The sequence below is a fragment of the Rhinopithecus bieti genome, unplaced genomic scaffold, assembly GCF_001698545.2.
Source record: "Rhinopithecus bieti isolate Rb0 unplaced genomic scaffold, ASM169854v2 scaffold_19482, whole genome shotgun sequence".
NCBI lineage: Eukaryota > Metazoa > Chordata > Mammalia > Primates > Cercopithecidae > Rhinopithecus > Rhinopithecus bieti.
In genome coordinates this window covers 4,079,160-4,101,422 of record NW_016809768.1, presented here as the reverse complement: position 1 = coordinate 4,101,422, position 22,263 = coordinate 4,079,160, and the positions used below count along the sequence as shown (strand labels likewise).

Genomic DNA, 22,263 nt, shown 5'->3' with positions numbered 1-22,263 from the left:
ACTCAGGGAGACACGGTGTACAGGATGGTGTTTTCATTTACTGTGTCTGCAGGACAGCCCTAGAGGTTGAGTAGACATTGATGGGTTTTGTCTCGAGCTTGGGATATGGGTCTGAGTTAGAGTTTGGGAGATGAGGAGAGAGGGGCCTCCTGAAATATGGGGTGGGGGCATCTTAGAGTGAGAAAAACAGAGCAGGGACCCCGGGAAGCATTGCATGACAGATAAGGTTTTGCAATGCCCAAGTCAGCAGCCTGCTCCAGAGCCCAAGAGGGAAGTCTTGGGCATTAGAGTTTCAGGATGACCTGGCGCATGCTGACCCCCAAGCCCTACCCACCACCCTTCAGGGGCAGGGGTCTTCCTTTCTGCCTGAGGTCCAAGTCCCCTGGCCAATACAGGCTGCTAACCATAGTCTGCTCTGTATATTCTCTTCATCCTCAATTTATTACTTAACAAGTAGCTATTGCAAGCCCCTCAGATGTAGTGCACTGTGATGCATGTGGTACAGACTGCCATTTCAGAGCTTGTAGTCTGGGAGGGCCATGCACTCGGCCACTGCAAAGAGGGGGCGCCCAGGAAGGGATCCTGACTCAGGAATGGGGGGCCAGGGAGAATGGGCTGAGGGGTGGAAACGCCATCTGGGTCTTGGAGGGTGAAGAGGAATTAGGGGCAGGGGCACAATTACTGTGATGGGCTGAATGGAGTGTGGGACATTGCATGTGGCAAAGGGGAGAGGGTGGAGGGAAAGAGGCATTGGGGTGAAACTTTGAAGGAAGCCCTTTTACTATTTGTAACCCATACTTATCCCCTCCACCCATCGCCACAGAAAAGATGTCCTTTGGGGGAGCCAAGCTGAGCATGAGGAACAGAAGGAACGGCATTCTGGACAGCACCCGGACCCTGTACTCCAGCGCGTCTCGGAGCACAGACTGGTCTTACAGTGAAAGCGTAAGTCATGCGCATCACCTGTTTGAAAGGTTTCACTGTAACCTTCATAAGGTGTTAAATCATGCATTTGCACATTGACTTTTAGGAAATTTTAAATGCCATGTCTTCACAATTCCTTTCACTACTTAATGCTCAATGCTCTTGCTTCTGGTCTGAGTCTTGAATCTCAGTCCCTTCTCCAGCTCCATGGCCAGGGTCTCAGTTTGGGTCCATCTGCATTTGTTCTTGCGATGGCCTCCTAGCTGCACTTCTTCATACTGTCTCTACGGGTTCCAAGGCAGCTTCTACGCTGCCTTCAGGACACAGACGTGCCCAGTCATGGCTTCTTGGGTGAGCTGGAGTTGGGTTGGGTGCCAGCGGGAGGTGTGTCCTTAGCACCTCTCTGCCACTCTCTGCCTGGCTTTGCTGACACTGGGCTTGTTCCCTCCTGTGGGTTTTCCACCCACTCTCAGATCCTGTCCAACACTCTCATTTTTCAAGAAATTAAGACAACATTCCAGCCTGACATCCAGTTCTCCCGGGCTACAGTGTTAACAGTCAGGATAGTGGCTAGCTTTGGAAAGTAGGAATTGGTGGTGGGGGGCGGTTCTGGGGTGTTGTTTAGGATTTTGATCTCACTGGTGGGTTCCATGGGGGCTGAGTTTGTGATCTATCACTGAGCTGTAAGAAAACACACACACAAACACACACGCAAAAACTTGCTCTCCCCCAGCTTGGGTCTGCCTCCCAGGGCCCGGACTAGGCAAGTGAGGCACCCCTGATGCAAAAGTTAAGGAGGTGCCAGTCCTCAGGGGCTGCCCCTGCACTTGCATGCCTGGGGGGGACTGACCACCTCCTTACACTTGCTCCCCAGTCTCACCTCAGTCCTGGCCACGGGAGAAGCAAACAGTGGGCCAAGGGCAGTGGTAGCTTTTCCAGTGTTTACCCCCTTGCTCTCTTCCTTCAACCCCAGTGACGAAGCACCTCTGGGAGGGCCTTTCTGGAGGGATCCACCTGGCCTCAGCATCGGAGCCCTGGGAGATGGACAGAGGCTGACTCTTTCTCGAGCCTGCTGCTGTGACCTCCTGCTGGATGGGTCTCCTCTCCTCAGCCCGTGTGGGTCACCCCCTCCCAGATGCAGGCATCTCTATGGGTAGAACTGCTGAGGCCACGCAGGAGCATCTCAGCTCTGGGGGGTTCCTTTTTGTCCCCTAAGCACATGCACACCTCTGCAAAGTGTATTTTCGGAGGCTTTTTTAAGCAACAAAGCAGTTTTTAAAAATCATCACCCTTCCTCCATGATCATTGATTACGCAGCTTCCACAGCTGTTTTCTTCCTTCCTGTTAAGTAGACTTGAAATTAGTTAAGTGGATGAGAAAATTACAAGTAAAAATGGGCATCACAGACCTTCAAAACTGTACAGGTGAGCATTGAAGTTATTTTTGCTTTCAAAATGTTTGTGTTGAAAGATACATAGAAAAGAATGTATACAGGTGAATTTCCAAATTAAAAAGAATATTGAAATGAATGCTCTTGTGCCCACCACCCGCTTGAGAAATAGCATATCACCCCCATGTGGCCACTCAGTTGGCTTTCCTCTCTCCTATCAGAGGTTATAACCACTATCCTGAATTTTGTGTTACCCATTCCTTGCTTTTATTTATAATTTTATGACTTGAGTATATGTATCTCTCTAAACAATACATTGTTTAGTTTTGTTCTGGTTTGAACATTCATGGAATTGTACTATGAGTATTTTTTTGTGAGTTCCTTTTTTTTTTTTTTTCTCAAAACTGTTTTTGAGATTCATCCACGGTGAGATGTGTAACCATTGATGATTTATTTCACGGCTGTGCTGTGCCCCACTGTGTGCTTATGTGCTTATGTTTATTTATTCAGCCTAAGGGGGATAGCATGTGGGTTTCTGGGCTTTGCTATTAAGAGCAATACCGCTTTTAACATTCTTCGATGTGGAAGCCATGTCTACCTGGAAAATATTCTTTGAGTTGAGGCTTGGTGGGTGAAGGTAAACATCTCTCTTTCATGGGGTCTGGGTTTAAGACACAGGACTTATGGGGAAGCTTATGTTCAAAGGATTGGGAAGATAAGGCATGTGGTCACCTTCCTCTGATACCGTAGGACTTGCAGGGGCAGAGTGTGAAAGGGAAGGGGGCACATTGTGAACTTCATTCCAGGAGAGGGGACTTCCCCCTTTGCAGTGCATGGCTGGTGGCAGCCTTGCTGGGGGGATAAGAAATCAGGGCTGGCTCTGGTGCCAGTGGCATGTTCTTATGAGGCCAACTGTGTGTAAAGCTGTCCGAGAACTCCAGCTACCAGTAATCTGGTGACCTGTGGGAAGTGGCATTGGATTGCCGGGGAGAGGAAGCTCCTAGCAGCCCCACCTCCCCAGGGAAAGGCAGCCCTCTGAGGCTGAAAATTTATTGCCAGGCAGCTTTGCCAGCCATTCTGAGTGTGCAAGTCATTCATGGGACAATCCTGCCTTTCTCCACCAGGGACTCCTTTTCAGGGAGGTAACTTTACTGGCAATAGTGGACAATGTTCGGGAATGGTTGTATCTGTTTACATACCCATCCGTGGTGGGCATGAGTCCCACTGCCCTCCCTTTCAACCATGCTGGGTGTTTATTGCCTTTGATATTTTTGTAACCTGGTGGGTGTGAAATGGGATCTCACTACGGTTTTCCCTTGCATTTGCTCATTCTGAATGAGGTTGAGCTTCCTTTCATATGTTAATGGGTTATTCTCTTTCAATGAATGCTTACTCTCGTCTTTGGCCATATGTTTTCCATTGGATTGCCTGTCTCATTCTTACTGATGTGCGGTGCTTATATATTCTGGCTACCAATCCTATGATGTTTCCTACATGATGCAAATACCTTCTTCCACTTTGAGGGGTGTAGGTATTTTTAAAGGAGTTTTCATTTGTTTCCAAATAGTTTGCTTCTGCCAACTTAAGGGAAGCTTTTGGTTTATAAAGGCTTTTGGTTTTTTGTCAGAATTAGGTCCCAGATGTGCCTAACTACCTCGCTCATGGAGGGATAAATACAATTATGAAGGGTTTTTGGAATATGTCTTCTTTTAAACAGCAAGCGTAAGAGGAATGGGAATCTGCATTGATATATTATTTATGAAAAACTATCATCCAATGCCTATATTCTCCATGGTAGCCTTAGAGGTGGAAAACATAGTTTATATGTTTTATATTATGTTTAATTATGTTTTAAAACATAATTTATATTTATTTATAATACTGTTTATACACAAGATAAGCCCAAAATACTTTTAGAAAGATTTTCCATTTAGTTATAAAAATTATAATGTATGCATCTTTAAAAAAAGCTTTGTGTATTCTAAAGGCACGAACAAATGCTGGATGCTATGAATATGTGGTAAATTCTTAAAGCCTTTGAAGTGGGGTTACATCATATTTAGTATTCATTAATATCAGCAAAGGGTGAGAATGAATTAGTAATGTGTTATTCAATGTTCTCTCTCCGAAGGACTTGGCGAATTTTATTCAAGCAAATTTTAAGAAACGAGAATGTGTCTTCTTTACCAAAGATTCCAAGGCCACGTAAGCTACTATTTTCCCTCCATTTTTGCTTTCCACATTCAAAAAAATTATCAACCACCATTACAACAAACAAACAAATGCTCACTGGTTCATTGTTAAAGATGTCTTCATCTCATAATTCTCAGAAACATTGTGTGGGCAGGAAGGATCTGGCAAGGAGCTTGTAGTTGTTACTTAGAGCTATACAATTCTGTCTGGTATTTTCAACTTTGGCAATAGTTGGAAAAGTCACTGAGGGAGGCTGTCACTCTCTTCAGTGTCCCCATGAGATTGGGAACCGACCTGAATGACCTTGGTGAGGAAAGTTGTTTTACAGCAGTTGGCTGGCAATACCATGTATGTGTACATATGTCCATCTTACTGGCTCCTCCGTCAGGTGTTTCCTTCCCGCCGTTGACTTTGGGTCTTTCCTTCTAACTGGGTGTTCATCTACTCTAAGTCTCATGTGTTTTGGAACATTAAGGCTGGGTTACAAAAGCAGGCTTCACCAGCTCAGCCTACAGGAGATCTTCAATAAATGTTGATGAGCAAGTGAGTGAATGGGTCGACTAGTGCTCACCCCTTGTGCAGAAGATGCATTTGAATCTAATTAACCAACTTTAATCCTACCTCCCACTCTCCTTATTCCTCTCTGCTCCTTCTTTTTTTGTTGGCTGGCAATGCAAGAAACAGTCTAGCTATTAATTGGAAGTTGCTGCTGTAATTTATAATGAAAAGACCCTCTGTTGAACAGAGGCAATGAACAGAGGAAGGATGTAGAAATAAGGAAAAAAGCTTTAGAACCAGCTTTGGTTTCGACCTTGACTTGGTTGGCTCCTCACGGTGTGGCCTTGAGCCACTTATTCTCTTTTCTACAGCTAATTCTCTTATCCTAAAAATCTAGCAAAAGTATACCTCATGGGTGGTGGTGTTCAGTGACGCAGCATATAAAACACCTACCATAATGCTTCAGAGCATAATTTTTACTCCATGTGAATTAGAAAATGAACATCAGAAAAACTAAGAGATCTCTGCTTTGTCACTGGTATAAATTTACACATCATGAGTCATTCTGACAAAGTATAAGCTCTATAAGTCCACTATTTATCCCCTGTATGTTTCATGAATGGGACTCACATACTGGATTGCTAATACTATCAATCTCCTTGCAAGGAAGCTGTTATTATCTTCAAGGCAAGTGAGGCCCAGAGAGGTTCAGTATTTTACCCATGGTCACATGTCCAGTGGAAGAAGGATGAGAGACTTGAGCCCAGGCTTTCTGATTTCAAGGTTTTGCCTTTTCTATACCCTCAGTTGCCTCCCTTTCTAAGAATGACATTGCTTTGGGCAGAACAAATTCCTCAACACGTTCTCAGTTACAGATGTTCAATCTAACTGGCATAAGTGGAAGCTGGAGGGGGGATTCTGTGGGGTGTGATCTTGTGGCTGAAAAGCACAGCCCGATCCAGGGCTTCAACAATGTTGCCAAGACTCTGTCTCTTTCCACCTGTTGTTTCTGCCCTTCTCTGATGGACAGGCTCTTCACTATTGGAGGCAAAATGGTCATTGTTTGTTGTGCGTTATCAGCTTTCCACGTGCCAGTTAGAGCAAAGAGGGCCTTGCTCCTAGCAATTCCATCAAAAGTCCTGGGCTGATGTTCATGGCTCTTAATGGTCTGGCTTGGGCCATGTACCTATCTCTAAACTAACCCCTAGGGCTGGAGGATGGATTAATTGTGTTGGACAGTGGAATATGTTGATTGGCAAGCCTTGGGCGATGTGTCCAGGTGAACCCAGTGCAGAAAGGGATGATTCCTCATGGGAAAATCAGGGCGCACTTACTAGCAGAAGGGGAAGTAGATGCAGGTTAGGGAAACCTATGGCTGTCCACCTTACAGTGCTTGATTACACCTCAAGTCTGGGTCAAAATGAAGGGAGATGTGGTGAGCAGCCACAGCCCTCAGCAACACAAGCAGAGCACAGGAACACCTCAGTTCCCATCTCAGAAGGGATGCAAGGATGCAGGGTTCTATAATCTTTGAATCCCCCATATTTATTATTTCTCTTTCTCCATAGGTAGTGGGAACACTCCATGCAAATCTAAGTCACCCATCAGACAAGGGCATCAACTGAAGTGATGATTAATTATATTGATACCCTGGTTTTGCTGTTACTTGCCACACTAGATGACATAAGCCGCCAAAGTCTCTCCTGAGATTTCCCAGGGTTGCCACCCTGGTGCTAAGCCCAATGCACCCTTGCCTCTCTACTCTGACTTCTTGTGGATGCCACTGCAAGACGGTGCTGCATATTTGCCCCTGCTGCTGTGTCCTCTGAGATGTGCTGCCAGCTTAGGAGCCACCTTCTGGTACACTATGGGTAGTAAGCTCCTAGGTCTGGATTTGTTCTAGTCAGTTCTCACTTCCTTGGCCATGCTGGGTTCCAGGTAGAAACACAAAGAATGCTACCTTCCCAATAGCAGCACTGTGCAACAGAACTTTCTGCCATGGTGGAACTATTCTATGTCTGCACCATCCAATACAGGAGCCGCGAGCCACGTTTGGCTGTTGATCATTTGAAATGTGGCTGGGACAACCAAGGAATGTTTTTAACTTTATTTAATTTCACTTAATTTAAATATAAAATTAAATAGCCACGTGAGGTCAGTGGCTACCATATTGGATGGTATAGTACTATAGGATTCAGACTTGGTCCAAGGGGGTAGAACTAGGGTCCTGATGCTTTCCTGTCCTCTTCATTTCTCCTATCTGTCATCCCTATTCCTCCTTCAGGTATCTGCACTCCTAATGCCTTCCTGGCAATCTCTCTTCTCCATTTATAAACCAATTCATACAAATTGGTGCTTAGAGGGCTACCAGCCCATAGACCAGAGCTGCCAGGCAGCTCTCTTGGTCAAGGTCACCTGTGACACACCCCTACCCTTAGCAGGGAAAAGGGCTCAACAGTCTGTTTTCAGTTATAGCAAGAACAGGTGGGTCAGGGAATTCTCTCCCCCATCCTCCAATCAGCTTGGGTGAGTGGACAGATCCCAAAGGATGGTGGGACAGTGGAGGCCATGGAGAGAGAAGAGGAACATGAGGAAGCAGCCTGGGCTCAGGAAGTGCCCTAACACTTAGGAAGAGAGAGGGCTGAGAACATTGTTCTCAATTCTGATTGACATTTTCTTGGCCACACTGAGTGATGTCCTGGGAACTGTTCCAACACAGAGGTGAGTTTGCTGCTGGAGGGTGATTTTGGATCCAGTCTCTAGCTCAATTTTTATAGCTTTAGAAAATATTAAATGCCTTGAGAAATATTTTGAATAGGGATCATTTTCATACTGTGTGGTAATTAAGACTTTTGGTTACAAGGAGCTCAACTACCTAAACCTAAAGAGGGATTTACTATAGGGAAAAAGAAATGCCACCTAAGATCAGACAGTGGCCAGGCCTCTGGAGTGGTTAGAAAGAGTGACTGATGAGGGAGTACTCAGCAGGTCTCCTCTGCCCGTTCCTGACTCCACCTCTCCCTACACACCTGTTCTCTTCTTTCTCAGAGTAGCTATGATTGTGTTGTGGTACCTGATGTTCCACGTCACAGGCCCAGACCTACAGAGAGATGGGAGCAGCTCTTTTGGTCCTAATTTCAAATTCTTAAGAAAGGGTTGCCTATGTCAATCCTGGATTAACTTCCCATCCTTGGGCTTGTCAATTATGAACATTTCCACAATTCAGTTATATGTACAGGCTCATCTTGATCCTACTGTGTAGACGAGGTTGGAGAGAAGAGACAGTCTCACTGGAGCCCATGTCAGTGCACCATCTCTAGCAGGGACCTGCCCTGACGTATCTCCAGCAGCATCCCCAACCCCCAGGAGAGCAAGCTGCTCGTGAGGATTGCTGCTGAGAAGCTTTTGTTCCTCATTATAGAGTCTCTTTGTTGAGTGGCTTTGGTAGTTACCCTGGGTTTCCAGTACTTCAAGAAGATCACTATTAGCAGAGCAGCTCCAGCTAAGCCAATTGCTTCCAGGCAGCAGAAACTTGGACACAATTTGGCTGGGAATCTATCTGCTTCTGGAGTGGTCATAAAATTTGTCCATAAGGCAACTCATTTCTGTTCCTATTGTGTTTTTAGAAACAGTCATAGAAATGCATATCACTATTACCAGCTTGTAAACGAAAATGTGACCTCCCGCCACAGAGAGCTTTTAGAATTAATCCTACATTTTGCCATATGTTAAATAAGGTGAACAGTGAAGAAGACCTTGAGAATACAGCTTTTCTCTGGCCATGAACAGTTATTTATACTTAAGCTTGTATTCTGGAAGGAAAACATATCTACTTTACAAAAATCGTTGAGGATACAAACTATTTAAAAGAAGATCAATCGATGTATTTATTCACTCATTTTTTCATTCATTCAAAGGACATTTGCTAAATGCCCTGATGTGCCAGAAACATGAGGACAGAGAATATAAGATAAAGAGTCCAGCTGGAAGCAAACCCTAACAGGATTTCCTCAGTTTGTATATCTTTGACTCAGCCTGTGCAGGGGATCCTTGCTCCAGAGTCACCATGTATGGTTGCCTGGGCTCTGCACTGCACAAGGATGCTGGGGGTGAGTGGGGTTGAATCTTGTTATCTGACCCTGCATCCTGGTACTGACCCACATCTGCAGAGGGTTATCCTTTTCTGGTAGGTGAGTGGTGAATGGGTGGCCACAGACTTTATTGTGGGGTCTAGGACGTGGATAAGAGTGATGGAGGCACCAATCCTACCAGGACTTTGGCAACAGGTGTAAACTGGGACTGTCCTGGGAAAATCAGGACATTGAGTCACCCACTGATAAAAGGACAGCTGTGCCCTTGGGGCCTGTTTCAGTGACCCAACATGTCTCCCACTTTGCTGCTCTCTAGCCTTCTCGGGACAGAACTCTCTGTTCTCCTTCTCCATTGGCCACGGCCCCTCGAATCCCTAGCACCCTTGGATCTTGCCCAAAGACTGGTCACAGAGACAGCAGGGAGCAATGCAGAACCAAGTGGGTGGGGCAGGCAGAAGGAAGCTGGGAGGAGGGTGAACAGTGCCTCACTGAGCGGGAGTTGTTTTTGGCTCAATGGGAATCTTGGTTGTTGTTGTTCCTGTCTTTGGAGACCACATTTCTCAGGATGCCCTGGATAGACAGGTCAAATAGTCATAGAATGTATTTTCAGATTTTTTTTTTTAACTGCATTTTTGCTTCTTTTCTGTTGCCACTGCCTTCATTAATCCTTGATTTGCATGTATGGCACCACCATAACCTAAGTCACCTTGATGGAGCAGGTGCCACATTCCAGGCCCAGCGAAACACTCTGCATCATTTCCAACCCTCATGGCAAGCCTGACAGGGGAGGGGCTGTGCGAGAGTGAAAGGAGGTGTTTTGTTTGTCCCTCTGCACTTTGCCAGGTGTCGTGCTTAGCTATTCCTAAGAGACCAACTTAAGCGCAGGAAGGACATCCAGCTCGTCTTGGGCTGCTGTGAAGCTCAGCCCAGGGCTGACTCAGAGTGGATTTTCAGTCAGTATCCGTCGAGTGACGGTGGTGTGTTGGCGAAGGCACAGGGGAAGAGGATTTACCACTGACTGCATATCTTTTTATCCTGTTCCAATTTCCTGTTATGCCTCTGTGTCACCTAATGGATGAATTTAGTTCCACTGCATTTTTAATGAGAAGAACTTGTGTTCATTTACCGCACAGTTTGTCCTCATCTACCCCAAATTATTGAAAGTCTCTCTAGCAGCTAATGTCCAATAAGGAAAGGATGATCTCTCTAGAGTCTGGAACATTTTGGGTCTCTGCCAAAGGAATGCATCTTCCCGGTGAGTTCAGCCCATGGGAAGGATGTCTCACCTCACTTCAGAAGAGCCTTACTGGCTGGGTGAAGTGGCAGGGTTGGTGCTGAGGCACTGAGGCCAACTCAGGGCTCCTGTGTGTTATGAACTGTTTGAGAAGCTGAACAAAGTTTCCAGATTTCTGAAACTCAGTCTCCTAAGTCCCACGGACCGAAGCTAGATTCCATGAGGGCAGGGGTCTGTTCTGTTCTATCACAGAGCCAGCTTGTTGGTGAAGGCACAATAAACACCAGGGATAAAACATTAAACTAGTTTCTTTCTTTCTTTCTCTTTCTTTCTTTCTTTCTTTCTCTCTCCCTCCCTCCCTCCCTCCCTCTCTCTCTCTTTCTTTCTTTCTTTTTTTTTTGAGATGGAGTCTGGCTCTGTCGCCCAGGCTGGAGTGCAGTGGCGTGATCTCAGCTCACTGCAAGCTCCGCCTCCTGGGTTCAGGCCATTCTCCTTCCTCAGCCTCCCGAGTAGCTGGGATTACAGGCGCCTGCAACATACCCAGCTAATTTTTGTATTTTAGTAGAGACGGGCTTTTACCATGTTGCCCAGGCTGGTCTTGAACTCCTGACCTCAAGTGATCCGCCCACCTCACCCTCCCAAAGTGCTGGGATTACAGGCGCGAGCCACTGCGCTGGTCCACATCAAACTAGTTTCTACGCAAGCGACTGAGATGATGAAAACAGTCTGAAAATAAGACTTGAAGGTATCCTTTGTGTGTCTATTTAAGTTAACAATGCCAGTTTCCATAAGCAGGCTCAATGAAATCCTTCCTTCCTGTCCACATCATCGTGCTTATCAGGGAGAATGTGTGCAGGTGTGGCTATGCCCAGAGCCAGCACATGGAAGGCACCCAGATCAACCAAAGCGAGAAATGGAACTACAAGAAACACACCAAGGAATTTCCTACGGACGCCTTTGGGGATATTCAGTTTGAGACACTGGGGAAGAAAGGGAAGGTAAGCAGTGGTTTTCTACTTTGGTAGCTAATTCATAGGCCAAAATGACCTGGGCTACCTTGATTTACTTGGAATTGTCTAATAAGATGGAGGCAGGAGAGATGGTTAGTAAACACCAAAAAAGACTGCAGAAAAAGATACATCTTGTAAAAGCCAGACAGCAGTTATTAGGCTATGCTCAACAGGAAAACTCCATAGGTAAGGACTGGATTATCACCTAGCCTGTGTCCACACACAAAGCAGGCATCCATGTCACACCATCTTGAGCCCCGCTGCTACCCAGTGCCCTATGAATGCTTTTGTGAACACTGCTGTTCAGCTCTGTGTACTCTTGAGGTACATAGGGCCCTGAATATGCATTCCCTCCATACTCACTGGGCAAGCTCTCCAGCAAGGTTTTGCAAAGGTGTTCAATGATCGGAAACAGCCTCTCCTGCATCCTCTGTGCTCCCAGTCTCAATGAAAGCACCGTCCACAGGCTGCTCCTGCAGGGCCCGGGCCTCTCATCTCCCAAACCCCCATGGCATCCCTGGGAGATGACCCAGCCCCATCCACTGCTGACTCTCCCCAGGGCCTCTGTCCCGGAATGGGTCGATGCCCTCTCTTGCTGCCCGCAGCTCTGCTCACCTCCCTGTGGCCTCAGCATGGCTGCTGGAGGACTCCCTAAATGCAAAGCCCACCCTGTTTTCACCCTGCCTCGAACGCCTCAAGGCACCCCTCTGCCTTCAGGACAAAGTCCCAAGTTCTCCACGTGGCCTATGGGGCTTTTCCGGGCCCCTGGAGCGCCCCCCCTCCCCACAACTCTGCTTTCCTTCTGTGAACCCTGAATATCTGAGACAGGTCTCAGTTAATTTAGAAAGTTTATTTTGTCAAGGTTGAGGACGCACGCCCCTGGCACAGCCTCAGGAGGTCCCGACAACATGTGCCCAAGGTGGTCAGAGCACAGCTTGGCTTTATACATTTTAGGGAGATATGAGACATTAATCAACATATGTAAGATGAACGCTGGTTCCTTCTGGAAAGGTGGGAAAACTCACCAGGCAAAGGTGGGACAACTCGAAATGGGAGGGGGCTTTCAGGTCATAAGTAGACAAGAGACAAATGGTTGCATTCTTTTGAGTTTCTGATTAGCCTCTCCAAAGGAGGGAATCAGATATGCATTCATCTCTGCAAGCAGAGGGGTGACTTGAATAGAGTGGGAGGCAGGTAAGCAGTTCCTAGCTTGAATTTTCAAGCCCCAAGATTTATTTTCCTTTCACACTTCCATTCCTCGGGGGTCCTTGGCACGGCCCCTGCCTGGGACCCCCAGTGCCACGATCCCTGCTGCTCCCACCCGCCCCCTTCTAGAAGCAGGCAAGCGTGGGCGGGGTGTTGGCGCAGATGCTAAACCCCGACCTCAGAAGAACACAGGCTTATCTTGATGCTTCTGCTCCTCTCCCCATAGTATATCCGTCTGTCCTGCGACACGGACGCAGAAATCCTCTACGAGCTGCTGACCCAGCACTGGCACCTGAAAACACCCAACCTGGTCATTTCCGTGACCGGGGGCGCCAAGAACTTCGCCCTGAAGCCGCGCATGCGCAAAATCTTCAGCCGGCTCATCTACATCGCGCAGTCCAAAGGTGGGGGTCGGAGCAGCGACCCCGGTTCTTCCATTCGGGCTGCGCCAAGTTTGGGGAGCACAGAAGGCAGTTCCCGTGTGCAATTCCGGAGAATCCGGATGCTGCTAGAACCATCTGATTAATCGTTATTTTATTGAAAGCAATATCCTCAAATGAATGGACGGGGAGCTCTGGCAGATAGTGGGGAAGCTTCACAAAGTAACTCGAAATCAGCGTTAAGGTGCTTCCTTAGGGGAATTTTTTAAATCTTGTAAGATTTTCATTTTGTTATTAACACACGAAAAATTTTCCCCAGAATTTCGGTTCTGGCGAATTGAAAAGGACAGTTGTAATTTGTTTGGTCTGTAATTGTGACATCAGTGACGCACTTTTGAAAGTAGTGACGGTGCCTGAGAAATTGTAAGCACCCTGTAAGTGTCTGATTGAGGTCAAAGCAACTAAGGCTTTGTTACTTGAAACACTTAGCATTTTCTTTCTTTTTAACTTTATATTTTAAAAAGTTTTGAATCTACAAAAATGTTGCAAGAATAATGCAATGAACATCTGTACATTCTTCACCTAGATTCACCAATTGTTAACATTTTCCCACATTTGTCTCATCTTGTTCCATAAATATCTACGTATGATTTTGGGGGGAACTATTGAAAGCGGATTGCAGGAATCATGATCCTTAACCCCCTAAGTAGATGAACATGCCCCTCCTGAGGACAGCTTTTTTTTTCACATAGCCCAATACAATTTTCAAACCTGAACAGTTACCATGGACCAATACTGCTATCTCACAGTTTACACTCACATTTTGCTAATTATCTCAACAAAGTCCTTTAGAGCAAACATTATTTTTTCTCAATTTGTATTCCAAATCGATTTAGCTTTGCTTTTTTTTCTTTAGTTTTCTTACATCTGGAACTGGTTCTTAGCCTTCCCTTGTCTTGCATTACATTTTTTGAAGAGTATAGGCCAATTGCTTTGTAGACTGTCTCTCAATGTGGATTTAGTTGATGTTTGTTCATGATTAGATTCAGTTTATCCAACCTTAACATTTAAAAACCTCTTTTATGCAGAATTAATATTGACTGATAGAACTAAGGAAACGTGTCCTAATCTAGATGTGGGCTTTTTGTTGTTGTTGTTGTCAGGAAGAAACTGCGATGTTTTGTTTTGTTTTTCCCATTTATTTTTCTCAGTTTCCTGACCAACCAGAGGGGACACTGTGGGTTGTCACTTCGATACAAAATTGAGCAACTCAGCTTCCTTGCTACTAAATCCTGAACACACCTTGTTCATTCACTAAACAGACACTTACTGGATGCCTATAATGTGCTAGAAATTGTTTTATGTGCTAGAATATAGCAGAACAAAACGGACAAAAAAAATCCCTGGGCTGGGACGCCTATTTCTATGTAGATGAAGTGAAGCGATTGAAGAAGTTGAATAGTTTCATTGTTGCTGGTTGTCCACTTGGAGTGCTACCTTCATTTCCCATTGTCTCATTTTAAAAGGGAACGTTAATGGCTGAAATGGATATGAAGTCAATCACTGTAAGCATGGGTTTTGCAAAAGAGAAAAGGGTTGCCCAGTGAGGAGATGGGAGAACAGTTGTCAAATCTGCTTCCTCAAAGATAAGGATTAGGGATATTTAAGGAGTGAAGAGGCAGTTGTTGTATGGCGTGGGGAAACGTGATAGACAGTGGAGAAGGAATGAGGTAATTGGTGGTTTGTGCAGGTGTAGTCAGGGTTCATGGCTCTTCATAGGACACCTGTTCAGAAAATGGCAGTGTTAGCATGATCTGAGGGAGGAGTTTTGGCCCTCTGACATTGAAAGGTCATCTCTTGGGCATATGTGCACGCCCAGTTGAAGAGTCAACGGTCTCAGCTGTTTTGAACTGGATAAGAGCAGCTCCCTAGTTCCTGAAAAACAACTTTAGCAACTATTATCATAGTGACGTATATGTCAGAGATGTTATCTAGAAGGAAACTAGTGGTGATTTAGTTATATATTGTTTGTCTACATGACTTTTAGCTACATAAGTTTTAAAATCAACTAGAAGGAAGCAGTTAAAAGCAAGCAAGGCAGGTGAAGTTTGGCGGGCTTGATTAGGTTAGCTCTCAGTGTCAAAATCTATCTAGAGGAAGGAGACCGCATGCTGAGAGGCTGGATTTATACCCTGTAAGAACTGGTTAAAAGAAGTAGGTGTAAAACTTCTAAGGATCACATCATACTTACCTGAAAATATTGGAAGGACTTTGATGTGGAGATGACTAAAATTGTTCCTCATCGCTGAAGACTGTAGTAAAATTAGAGAATGTAAATAGTCAGCAAAGGGATTTTCTAACGATTGGAGGAGGGGGCTGCCTCTCAGCTCCTGACGCTTTCTTACAAGAGCTAATCCAGAGAGGCCAGTGACCGCTCTGAGGGTAGATTCCTACGTGGGCAGCATATTATACTAGGGTCATTTCCAACTTTAGATTCTAGTTTTATGCTAAATAATATTTTTATAAGTATAGTATTTATTCTACTTTGCCCCTCCCCAATAAAACCGTGTATAACCCTTAGCGTCGAGAAGATAATCAGATCTAAACCTTAAAAAGACCAGCATACAGAATTGTGTTTTATAAAGCAAAGTTATTGACACAAAGGCCATCCAAGGAAGATTCACTAGAATCCAACCAATATGGGGGTCCAGGAGCAGAGTGCCTGACTTACCATGGTGGCATTGCCTAATTTGTTTAGAGGCTCTGGTTAGACATTCATTGTCCATGAGAGTCCTCTAGAGACTGGTTAAAGATACAGACAGATTCCCTGGACCCACCTCCCAGAGAGCCTGATGAGGTGGATCTGGAATAGGGTCAATAATCTGTTTTTTTTGTTTGTTTGTTTTGTTTTGTTTTGAGATGAAGTCTCATTCTGTTGCCCAGACTGGAGTGCAGTGGTGTGATCTCTGCTCACTGCAACCTCCGTCTCCCAGGTTCAAGCAATTCTCCTGCCTCAGCCTCCTGAGTAGCTGGGATTACGGTCGCCCACCACCACGCCTGGCTAAGTTTTGTATTTTTAGTAGAGATGGGGTTTCACCGTCTTGGCCAGGCTGGTCATGAGCTCCTGACCTCGTGATCCATTCGCCTCAGCCTCCCAGAGTTCTGGGATTACAAACGTGAGCCACTGCGCCTGGCCAAGAATCTGTATTTTTAAGTGAACACTTCTCAGCAGCACTGTCTGAGGTCCCCTCTTCTTCCTTGCTGTACAACACAGCTGCCAGTGCTGTGTCCTGACGCCTACAGGGATGGGGACTTTATTTTAGGGGTCTGTGAGTCCAGAATGGAAACTTTGCCCAGTGCCGGTTGACCATTTACTCTTCCTATTTGTTGACAGGTGCTTGGATTCTCACGGGAGGCACCCATTATGGCCTGATGAAGTACATCGGGGAGGTGGTGAGAGATAACACCATCAGCAGGAGTTCAGAGGAGAATATTGTGGCTATTGGCGTAGCAGCTTGGGGCATGGTCTCCAACCGGGACACCCTCATCAGGAATTGTGATGCTGAGGTACGGGTGGGACAGAAGGAGGTCTGCTAGGTCACATGGAAGAAGGACCACGGCATGAGCCAGTGGCCTGAACCCCGAGGCTCTGTGATGGAGCCAGACCATGGGGAAGTCTGCCTTTCAAGGAGTGTCTTTGGGACCCTAAAGGAATTGAAAACAAGGATGACGTACGTCATTAACTGCTGGGAAAGAGTTAACAATGAATGTTGCTTTGTTCATTAAAATGTGTTCTCAGCAATCTCATATCACAGTCAGGTTCTTTATTCTTTATAACCAAGGCTTACATCCATTTCAGGAGGGCTCAAGCCCAACCGCAATATCTTGATTGCTTGGCTACACTCAGAAGAATACAAATCAATAGATATTGTCCTTGGTTAATTTGGCATTAGAAGGTTGTGAGACAACCCCCAGCCTCCACCCCGCAAATGTTTCCTGTGAACATATTTAGAGAATAATGAGCCTTTCATGTTAAAAATACAAGGTAGACATGGGGTTTTATATCAAGTGTAGCATTTTGAAAACAACATTTCTAGTAGTTGAGGACCTTCTTAAGCAACAGGTGTTCTCTGCCCAGAAGCTTTGGGCCAGATGTTCAGATATCCACATTTAAGCTACACCTTCTCCCATCTGGACTCCTTAGAAGCAGCAAATGTTAAGGATTTTTGGAATTGCTGTGATTCTTCTTTTAGAATTATTTTATTTTGTGCCTTGGTTACCATTTTTGAGATATATAAGGGGCAGGGGAGAGTGGGAGGTGTTTTTTTGTGCATCTTCAAGGAGGAAGCATGGTAGAGGGGGAGGAGGGTACGTTTCGAAGACAGAGAAGTTGGGGTTGGAGTAATCATTCCTTTTCTAGTTACATAGTCTGGAGCAGTTCCCGTCTTCAAGTTTTTTTATAATAATAACCTGTATTGTTATGGGACTGATTTATCTAATTGCGCAGAGTGAATGATAGTTTCTATTATTATTATTAGATGCTCAAGAAGGGATGGCAAAATGGTTTCACATAAAATGCCAACTTCAGGGATGAGAGTGGCCTAGAGCAGGTTTTTGAGGACAGTGGCAGGCTAAGTGGGAAAGAATACCATTATCAATTAGCAATATTTTTAATGGGCACGGGAGTCAATGCAGTGTTGTGTAATTATCCCCATGGTAGATGCAGTACATGTGTTAATTCACAGACTCACAAAAAGCCTTGAAAATGTAGGTATTTTTACCCCTGAATGGGAATGAGAAAAGACTTCAAAATCTCCCTAGAGGCTGCTTCTAGGGCCCATTTCCTGGCAACAAGTAAAACTTGAAACGAATATGTAAAGATTAAAGAACCTGCCAATCATTTGGAAATTAAGAAACAACCAACTATCCCAACCATCTGGTAAACAAATGCAGGATCTAGAATGATCTTTCAAAAATATAATATCAGATAGCTTAGAAAGCAATGCAAATGAAAACATTACCTATTAAGAATAATATATATTAATATGTCAGTATGGCCAAAGCTGCACTCAAAGTGAAATGCATAGCCATATACCTTTATTAGGAAAATTAAAATTAATAAGTAATGCATTAATCATAATAACAAAACCTAACGTTGATACAATAGCACTTACTATGTACTAGGTTCTATTCTAAGTGTTTTACATATATTAACTCATTTGATCTTCATAACAAAACTATGAGGTAAGTACTACTGTTCCCCTCTCATTATAAATGAGAAAAGTGAGGCATACAGAAAGTAAGAAAGTTTCTTAGTGCACATATCTAGTTAGTGGCAGGTCCATAGTACACAATCTTTTAATCACTACAGTATTCAAATTAATAAATTTTAAAAATCATATCACCAGCAAAACTCTGAATTCCTTCTGAATACTATTTTTTCCTTCTGTTCTCCTTGAGTTTTGGTGGTGATATTATTTTCAAATTTATTAAATTCTATTCTTGGAGTTAAGATTGAAAACCTTTTAATGCAACCCTAATACTTTAAAAACTAAATGCCTTTGAATGGAGCTTGAGAGTGAGGAACGTTTTGGTAAGGATTCCTTTCTTTATGTTCCTCAAGCAGCTTTTGTTCTCTGGTATTTTGGGGACAAAGTATCCATTTAATTACTTCTTTTTGTGGTCCTGTTGCTGTGAGCTTCTCAAGTGCAAAGACTATTTCATTCATTTTCTAATCCCTAGATCCTGGCATGGGTTATGGCATATGATAGATTCCAGACAACTATGTATGTGTGCAATTCAATGTCTGCTTCTACCTGTATCCACACACACACAAATACACACATACACACACACACACATTTGCACATACGCAGTTTCCTGAATGCTGAATTTCAATTTCGTTGAATTTTTGCAAAAGAGCACAGGGCAATGAACCAAGAATGGGACTGGGAATCTGATCCTTACATTGTCTCTAGCCATTTATGAGAAAATGAGCACGTGACACTACCATTTTGAACTTCCATTTCCTCATATTTAAAAGGTAGTCTGTGCTATAAGATTGCTAAGACCCCTCTGAATTTAAAATTCAGAATTTTAAATCTGAGAGGAGGCATAATATAATTGAACCCAAAGTATTAGCTTTTGTATGAATATATAAAAATATCACCATGTATCTTGACTGATAATACAATCTCAAAGACAAGCTTCCCTGTACTTTTCAGGGCTATTTTTCAGCCCAGTACCCTATGGATGACTTCACGAGAGACCCTCTGTATATCCTGGACAACAACCACACGCATTTGCTGCTCGTGGACAATGGCTGTCATGGACATCCCACCGTGGAAGCAAAGCTCCGGAATCAGCTAGAGAAATACATCTCTGAGCGCACTATTCAAGGTCAGTGGTTAGGAAGTAGTACACCCAGATGTGTACAATCACCCCAGCAGCCATAGCATCAACAACAATCGCTACCAACTACTGAGTGAGGCATGAGAAACACGCCTGATCAGGTATTTTTATTGCCAAAGAACTGTTGTTTCTCTTCTTTTTTCAACGCACCAGGAATGCTTCTGCCAGGGTCATTGTGGTATGTACCCTTCAACATGCTGAAGGCAATGATAAATATGGCCATCTTCCACTGTAGTTTGTCAGTATGAAGAGCTGGCTGTCTTCTTCTGGTAGATACCATTTAAGAACAAATACGATCTGCGACGACAAATATGAGTTTATGAAACAATGTAATTAGCTAGGAGAGAAAAGATAAAACCAACCTACTAGTTTAACAATGGTATGGTTTACTTTTTTGAATCTTGGCTATTTCTGAGTAACAGAAAACAGTGGTCTCAAGAGAAGAATGCAATAGTTGAGTGAAAGCCATTATTTGCCATGGTTAAGTGACATGTACTTTCTCTCTTCCTGTAGACAGGGTATTGAGATGTGTCCTGTCATGGAACAAGATTACCTTGTGATTTAGTGATAGACATAATGGCAGGAACTTGTTAGAGACGTTCTCAATTAGTTTCCCTTCACAATTGGACATACACGAAGGAAGAAACTATATATGCAATAAACTCTGTTGAAAGACCACTAGTTATGCCAAGTTCTCACTCACTCAAGAAAGCATAGGATTATGCAAATGAGTGACAACATCGTTATTATAAGGATCAACTTAAACCTAGTTTAATTTATAGGTGCAAAGGTAAATGATGCACAGGCTTTAAATATTTAAATATGTATTTTAAGTATCAATGACAAATTGCAACATGACCCATGTCATGCTATTACTAGCGTGGGGCGAAAACACTCATCCGTCTTTAATGAGTAGATAATGTTCAAGTCCGTGAGATGTGAAGCTATCTCTCCACACCTTGGCTCACAGGGCAGAAGCTCTTGGTCCAACTTTTCACAGCGGTAGATGAGTATTTCCAATGAGCTCAAAATATCCTTTACTTTTTATGTGTTACAGATTCCAACTATGGTGGCAAGATCCCCATTGTGTGTTTCGCCCAAGGAGGTGGAAAAGAGACTTTGAAAGTGAGTCCTGATTTAGTTTTCTAGAAGGTTGGTTAATAAACCTATCCAACAAATTTGTGTTTTCAGGGATTTGGGCTCCTCTAATCTAACCTAGTTCATTTTACTACAGCAAGTAGGTAGTGTTTTCCCTCCACATACTGTTACCCTAACAGACTCCAGTTGTTCCTCAGTCAAGAAGATTTGGGAGGAGAATTTCAGTGACATGAATAACCTGTGTACTTAGTGTTGGCCCTGACAATCAGCCTGCCAAAGAGAAGAGGTGACATTAACTCAGGAGACTTAAAGATTGTAACCAGCATACATATTAGAAAGCTATGGCTACCCCATCTACATTGAGATGAGCTATGATCATACACACACAGATTGCTCCCAAATCGAATGTTTCCAGACCACCTAAGGCCCATTTATATGCCATGTGGGGATACAGGTATGTCGCATGATGGAATCCCAAACCCTAAGTGATTCTGAGATCATGGAAACTTCTTGAATGTTTCTGCACCTGCAATATTGAGCAACTGAGCAGGAATCTGACTTCCCAGCCAATCTGTATGGACTCATTACTGAGTTCATCTTGCCTGCAGCCAGGCTCCTGTTTGACGTTGTTTTTTGTTTTTTTTGTTTGAGAATCCACTTGAATCAAAACCTTTTATTTATTTATATTTTTATTTATTTGTTTTTAACTTTTTGGTTTAGGGGTACATGTGTAGGTTTGATGTATAGGTAAATTGTATGTCACGGGGTTTGACATACAGATTATTTTGTCACCCAGGTAATAAGCATAGTACCCCATAGGTAGTTTTAAAAAACAGTTAGTGTGACTGCATTTTAGTAAGTATTGTAAACAATTTTCGAGAGCTCATTTTTCTAGGAATAGCACAAGAAAGTCATTTTTAACTCATCTTTTTCATGAATTTCCACAATGATTTGCATATTCCTCCTTGTACACATCCTATTTTACCTCTAAGACGGGGAATAGATTAAAGATACCTGTGACTCTCGATCTTCACCCCTCTCTTCATCAGAGTAAATCCCTAGAGCTAAAAGTAAGTGCTGGCAAAGTTACCTGGAATCATCATCTAGTACTTCTCATTACTCTTTTATGTAACAATGGTCTCTTTCTTCATCCATTCAACAGATATTTATTGAGTATCCACTATGAGATTTACAATTGAGACCATGGTTAAATAAAAATCTTCAAGGAAACATTAAAATAGAGATTCTTATCAGTGTGTGTCAGTGTATTAAAACCTTTTTATGCCCAGTGTTCCATTATTGGAACGCTAAGCATGTGGGAGTTATTTATATCCTACTGCTCAAGGTCATCGCCAAGGTGATCACCAAAAAATCAAAAAATTGCAACTTCCAGCATAAATGGCTTGAATCTGAAAAAGCAGCCACATCAAAGAGGAAGAGGGGTGGAGAAAAAGTCATTGAAATATGGTTACATTTATTATCTTACCAGAGCAAATATTAGATTTGGAATGAAGATTTCTTGGCCTAGGGTGTAGGGGGAGACTGGAGAGCTGCTGCTGGTCTAGGGCACTGCATTTCTACGGCAGTTTCCAGTGCCGTCTGCTCAGCCAATTAACAACCTACAGTAGCGGGGATAGGAGAGGTGAGGGGAACTAGGAGAAAATACCCAGCCAGGGCCGGGCACTGTGGCTCAGGCCTGTAATCCCTGCACTTTGGGAGGCCGAGGTGGGTGGATCACCTGAGGTCAGGAGTTCGAGACCAGCCTGGCCAACATGGCAAAACCCTGTCTCTACTAAAAAACAAAAATTAGCTGGGCGCAGTGGCAGGT

At 44.0% G+C, this 22,263-nt stretch overlaps 1 protein-coding gene across 1 annotated transcript in view; it reads left to right on the top strand.

Annotated features, from left to right (window-relative positions):
• The first annotated feature begins 828 nt into the window (after nucleotides 1–828).
• The window catches only part of TRPM8 (transient receptor potential cation channel subfamily M member 8), a 90,835-nt gene continuing 69,400 nt past the window's right edge, over nucleotides 829–22,263 (top strand). Inside the window, exons 1-7 of the mRNA XM_017890395.1 lie at nucleotides 829–945; nucleotides 4,446–4,519; nucleotides 11,172–11,328; nucleotides 12,773–12,950; nucleotides 16,321–16,493; nucleotides 19,151–19,325; nucleotides 20,395–20,462. Of these exons, the coding sequence (XP_017745884.1) occupies nucleotides 829–945; nucleotides 4,446–4,519; nucleotides 11,172–11,328; nucleotides 12,773–12,950; nucleotides 16,321–16,493; nucleotides 19,151–19,325; nucleotides 20,395–20,462 (942 nt within the window). The remainder of the gene's footprint in view (nucleotides 946–4,445; nucleotides 4,520–11,171; nucleotides 11,329–12,772; nucleotides 12,951–16,320; nucleotides 16,494–19,150; nucleotides 19,326–20,394; nucleotides 20,463–22,263) is intronic.